Source organism: Suncus etruscus, chromosome 6 (genome assembly GCF_024139225.1).
Source record: "Suncus etruscus isolate mSunEtr1 chromosome 6, mSunEtr1.pri.cur, whole genome shotgun sequence".
Taxonomy (NCBI): Eukaryota; Metazoa; Chordata; class Mammalia; order Eulipotyphla; family Soricidae; genus Suncus; species Suncus etruscus.
In genome coordinates, this window is record NC_064853.1 from 16,074,768 (window position 1) to 16,081,162 (window position 6,395).

The 6,395-nt window shown below is 49.3% G+C and overlaps 1 protein-coding gene across 3 annotated transcripts in view; it reads left to right on the forward strand.

Moving 5' to 3' along the window:
• KANK4 (KN motif and ankyrin repeat domains 4) overlaps positions 1-6,395 on the forward strand; it is a 92,202-nt gene that overhangs the window by 81,497 nt on the left and 4,310 nt on the right. For all 3 annotated transcript variants that reach the window (XM_049774385.1, XM_049774387.1, XM_049774386.1), the window contains exon 9: positions 1,332-1,532. In XM_049774385.1, the coding sequence (XP_049630342.1) occupies positions 1,332-1,532 (201 nt within the window). The remainder of the gene's footprint in view (positions 1-1,331; positions 1,533-6,395) is intronic.

The following is a 6,395-nucleotide window of genomic DNA, read 5'->3' on the forward strand; positions in this document are numbered from 1 at the left end:
GTGCAGAGCCAGAGGTAACACCTGACTGCCACTGGTTTGACCCAAAAATTTAAAAAAAGAATAAATATAATAGGGACCTGAGTGGTGGTGCAAGCGGTAGGGTGTTTGCCTTGCACGCACTAACCTAGGATGGACCGTGGTTCAATCCCCGGGCATCCTATATGGTTCCCCAAGCTAGGAGCGATTTCTGAATGCATAGCCAGGAGTAACCCCTGAGCATCACTGGGTGTGGCCCCAAAACCAAAAATAGTAAAAAGAAAAAGAATAAATAAAATAAAATAAATAAAAGTCTCCAAGATCCAGATCAGGGCTGGAAAGATTGTACATGGCTTGTCTTGCATGCACAGTCAACCCAGGTTTGAGCCTCAGCACTGCTCAGGGTCTTCCAAACATTACCAAAAATGATCCCTGAGCACAGAGCCGTGAGCACTGCTGAGTTCAGCCCCCAAACCAAACCAAAACAGAACAAACAAAAAATTTCTGAGACCAAGGCAGACAAGAAGAGAGATCAGTGGATTGGATCCACATTACAGCCGAAAGCCAGAAAGTTCCGTGTGGGCTTGACTCTTGGACCCAAAGTCTCCACATTAGAGTCTTATGAAAGTTCTCTGTGCTTGGAAACACCTGCCACTGAGCCATGTGAATCACACTGACAAAACCATGTGGAGTCAGAAAGCCCCTGTTTAGTGTCTGCCTGGGAACACAGGGACCAGGGATGGAGCTCAGAAGTATACCTCTTTCCTTGCATGTAAGGAAAATAAATATTTATTTATTTGTTTGCAAATGGGCCCAGATAGCTAAAACAGGGATTTAGGCACATCTCTTGGATGCAACCAACCCTAGCTCCATCCCCTTCAATGTCTGTGATCCCCTGAGCAGTGCCAAGAATGATTGCTGAGCACTGCCAGATGTGGTCCAAATTCAACCACTGCTCCTCAAATTGCAAGGTTCCTGAGAAAGAAAGATAGCATGGAGGGTAAGGCGTTTGCCTTTTATGCAGAAGGTCCGTGGTTCAAATCCCGGCGTCCAATATGGTCCCCCAAGCCTGCCAGGAGCGATTTCTGAGCATAGAGCCAGGAGTAACCCCTGAGCAATGCCGGGTGTGACCCACACCCCCCCCAAAAAAAAAAAAAAAAAGAAAGATGAAAGATGGACAGGAAGTTGCACCCAATTAGTGACTTAGGACTCTAGCAAAGAATGAGTGGGCAAGCTGTGCCTGTGTCAAAGGCAGAAGGAGGTGCTTGTCCATGATGTCAAAGACCACTCAAGAGGGCGAGGAGGTCCCCCTTTGTCTGTGGCAGCTTCTCCATGCCCATGTGTTCTGTGTGCAGGGAGGCCGGACGGCGCTGATGCTGGGCGTGAGCCACGACCGGGAGGACATGGTACAAGCGCTGCTTAGCTGCCATGCGGAGGTCAACCTGCAAGACCACGATGGAGCCTCAGCTCTCATGCTGGCGTGTCTCCATGGCAACACAGACATGGTGCGGCTGCTCCTGGCACATCCGGCCTGTGACAGCAGCCTGACAGACAAGGTGAGACAGGAGGCGGGTTGCAAGCAAGTGCTTCCCTTTATTTCCCGGGGATCAGTAGAGCAGATAGATGGTCCTAAGACAACCTCCTAAGGCAGGGAGGGTGTGGGCCTGATAGCACAGAGGGAAGGGCATTTTCCTTCCACTCAGCTGACCCAGTTTAGATCCCCAGCATCCCATATGGTCCCAAGCAATGCCAGGAGTGATTTTCCACTGCCAGGTATGGTCCTCAAACCAACAACAAAAAGAAACAAAAAGAAGCAAGCTAATAGACTGAATCACACACACACACACACACACACACACACACACACACACACACACACACACACACACACTTTCCTGTACTCAGAAATGTTCCTCTCAGATTATTTACTGAAAAACAAAAAATAAACAAACAGGGGCCGAAGTGATAGTACAGTGGTAGGACATTTGCCTTGCACCTGGTTGACCCAGATTCAATCCCCAACATCTCATATGGGTCCCCAAGCCAGGAGCAATTTTTGAGCGCATAGCCAGGAGTAACCCCTGAGCATCACGGGGTATAGCTCAAAAACCAACCAACCAAACAAACAAACAAAAACTAAAAATCATTGTCAGAAGTGCTAAAGAACAGCAAGTTATATCTTTTGTTTTGTTTTGGGGCCACACCTGGCAGTGCTTAGGGGTTACTCCTGGCTCTGCACTCAGAAATCGCTCCTGGCAGGGCCATAATGATAACACAGTAGTAGTTGCCTTGCACATGGCCAACACAGGATGGACCCAGGTTCGATCCCTGGCATCCCATAAAAGCCTGCCAAATCGCTCCTGGCAGGGCTGTAGTGATAACATATTAGTAGAACGGTTGTCTTGCACATGGCCAACCCCAGGATGAACCCAGGTTTGATCCCTGGCATCCCATATGAGCCTGCCAGGATCAATTTCTGAGTGCAGAGCCAGGAGTAACCCCTGAGCATCACTGGGTATGACACAAAAAAAAGAAGGAAGGAAGGAAGGAGGAAGGGAGAGAGGACAGAGACTACAGAGACTACAGAGATAGTACAAGGCTTGTTTGTTTGTTTGTTTTTGTTTTTGGGTCACACCCATGCATGGCTCCATGCTCAGAAATCGCTCGTGGCAGGTTCGGGGGATCATATGGGATGCCAGGATTCAAACCAATGACCTTCTGCATGAAAGGAAAACGCTTTACCTCTATGCTAACTCTCCAGTCCAAGGCTTATGTCTTAACGCTAGTTTGAATCTCCAGCACTGCATGTGGTCTCCTCAGCACCACCAGGGGTCCCTCCTGAGCACAGAGGCAAGAATAGTCCCTGAGTACTGCTGGGTATACCCCAGAAACTACCAATAATAATATGAGTAAATGGGCATGTCTATGGCAGATGCCCAGAACCTGAGACTTCACCTTCCCTCCTTTCCTTCCTTCCAGCGGAGCTGTGCCCTAGCCTGGCATAGGCCCTGAGCCTCATCTTGTTACAGCTGGGCAGCTGTGACAATTTGTGGACAGCAGATTGAACTGGGGGCACGGCAGACTCTGCTGTCCCCAGGGCCTCCTGAAAACTAACATGATTCCCCTGACAGATGGCCCCTTCTATCAGGTCAGCCTGCTGGAGGCTGGGGTGCCAGACATGCACTTCCTCTAGAACCTTCCATGGGAGGTGAGAGTGATGCTGAAGATGAAGGTGATAGTGGTGGTGGTAGTGACAAGCAGGGTGATCAGGCAGGTTGTCTGTTGCCTTGGGGCTGCACAGCCCTAGCTATGAAATTCTACTGACACCCTGGACTGGCTCTGCGGGTAGTGCCACCTCCTGCATGGATTTGGCTGCACCCAGCTATGTTCAAGGCTTACTCCTGGCACTGTGCTTAAGGATCATTCCAGGTGGGACTCATGGAATCATATGGGATCATATATGATGCCTGTTACCTCTGTACTACATCTTCAGCCCACCTTCTTCATGCTTTTAAAAAACTGAGATAGCACAGTGGCAGAGAAATAGCACAGTGGTAGGGTATTTGCCTTGCACACAACCCGACTTGGGACTGACCCGGGTTCGATTTCCTGCATACCATATGATCCCCCAAGCCTGCCAGGAGTGACTTCTGAGCTCAGAGCCAGGAGTAACCCCTGAGTGCTGCTGGGTGTGGCCCCAAACCAAAAATAAATATAAAAATAAATAATTGAGGGGCCGGAGAGATAGCATAGAGGTAAGGCATTTGTCTTTTATGCAGAAGGATGGTGGTTCGAATCCCAGCATTCCATATGGTCCCCCACGCCTGCCAGGAGCGATTTCTGAGTGTAGAGCCAGGAGTAACCTCTGAACACTGCTGAGTGTGACCAAAAAAATAAAAATAAATAAATAAATAATTGAGATAACAGGGACCAGAGTGATAGCACAGAGGGTAGGGTGTTTATTTTGCATGCTGCCAACCTGGGTTCAATTTCTAGCATCTCATATGCCCTCCCACCCCCGAGCCTGATATGAGTAATTTCTGATCACAGAGCCAGGCATAACTCCTAAACACAACCAGTGTGATTTTCATGCTTTTCATGGAGCTTTGCAATGCTTTTCATGCAGGAGGCCCAGGTTCAATCCCCAGCACCACATAGTCTCTAGAGCACCATTAGGAATGACCCCAAGCACTAAAGTAGGAGCAGCTCCTAAACACCACCAGGTATATTCCCCCCACACATACACACAAACAGAGATAATATTGCCACTGGCCATTCTCTTAAGTCCAGGTACACAGGAAACAAATTTCTGTACATCTCTGTTGTGAACTGACCCATCCCCATACATGGTGACCAATGCTGTTTTTTGGTGAGAACTTGGAAGATGTGGACTCAGCACCTTTCAAAGATGCCTTGTGGTATCACTAACGGGATTCCTGCCACCGAAAGCCTTTCCTTGATCACAGTAAAGCAGAGAGGTTTGAGAAATATCCCTCCCACCCAGGTCTTCCTTCTCAGAACAGAACGGAGCTCCCACACTTTGTGCCTGCCTTCGAGGGGCCCACACACTCAGCCTGTCGAGTCCAGATGGTCCCTGTCAAAGGCCCCTGGTCCCCTGAGGCAGGCTTGGGGCTCTTTCTCATGATAAATATCATCCCACACTTGGTGTTTATGTAGCACCTCGGACTCTGTGGAATTCTGGGGGATGGGCTGAGAAATCCCAGACCCGCTTTTCAGACTTCGGGTTGGAAATTTAAGTTTTGTTCCAGATTCGCTCCATCTAGGAAAAGTCTCACTAGGAATTCGCTGGCTGGGAGTCTTTGTCAAATTACAATGGATGTCTTGTCACCCAGCATTCCCTTTCGACAGCACTTGAGACTGGACCCCAGGGCCTGAGGCCTGGGCCAGGGGCCAGCATGGGGTTGCAGGGCTCTGGAGAACAGGCTAGTTCCACAGCCCCACCTCAAGAGAGGTTTTTTCCCTAGCAGCCTCACAAGTACCCACATGTTCATAGTTACTGCTCAGGGGAAACACGAGGAACCCTTCTCAGGAAAATAATTTGGTTTTGTTTTGGGACCACACTGGCAATGCTCACAGGTTCCTCCTGGCTCTGCTCTCAGTGATGACTCTGGATCTGTATAAAATGCTGGGAGTCAAATCCCAGTTAACTGTAAGGCAAATCCCTTCCACTCCACTATCACTCTCTAGCCTACATGCTTTGCTTTTATTTTTATTTGGGGACACAGGGGATGTTGCTGGGGAGCTAGAAAGGAAGCAGGCTTGCCAAGGCTTAAACTCAAGGGCCTCCCTCATTCAAGACATGCACTCTGCCATTTTAGCCATACCCGGGGCCTCAGAACTTAATCTGGGGTGCCTCCCAAGCTTCATCAGGAGATCTGAGGGCCCCACTAATGATTCTTTTATGGGTGGTCACACCTGGGGTTACTCCTGGCTCAGGGGTTACTCCTGGCTCTGCACTCAGAAAACGCTCTTGGCAGACTTGGGGGACCATATGGGATGCCAAGGATCGAATCACCTGGATCCATCCTGAGTTGGTAGCGTGCAAGGCAGATACCCTAGCTGTGCTATCGTTCTGCACTCCCCCCCCTCCAAGTGACAATTCTTGGCAAGCTGCATCAACTGCAGGGGCCTGATGAGATGCTGCTGCTCAGATCCTGTGGTGGTGGGCATTCCTAGATCACCCCAGTGGTTCTATAGGGCCCCCAGGATTGCACATGAACCTCATTTCTACTCAGGGACCATGTGTTGCCTGGGTTGGGTCCTAGAATTTAATATTTTATGAAACTCATGTGCCTTTCTTTGGAGTCACTGGATCACTCTTTCTTCCTCTGCCCAACTTTACCAACCCCACTGTGTACATTTACACACCTATTCATGCATGTACACTCACAGTTCATATGCATTCATGCAGACACACACACCTTTGTCCTCTCTGCATCTTCCTCTGGGAGATTCCTCCTCCTCCTCCTCCTCCACCGCACTTGTTTCTGTGAATGTGCTGGGCCCTCAGAAGCTGGAACCCCTCCTGACTTAGAGAAATGACAAAGCCTTTAAGGCCAGTTGTGAACACTGCCTACCTGATACTTCTTTGTTTTGGTGTTTGTTTTGGTTTGGTTTTTTTGTTTTGGGGCCTCACCCAGCAATGCCCAGGGGTTAACTCCTGACTCTGCACTCTGATATGACTCCTGGCAGTTCATAGGGGACTATAGGAGATGCCAGAGATCCAGCTTAGATCTGCTGCATGTAAAGAAAAGAAAAGAAGAAAGGGAGAGGCAGGATAGCACAGTGGTGGGGCATTTTCCTTGCATGTGGCTGACCTGGGAGGAACTCGGTTTGATTCCTGGCATGTGGTCCCAGCCTGCCAGGGGTAATTTCTTAGTACAGAGTCAGAAGTGGTC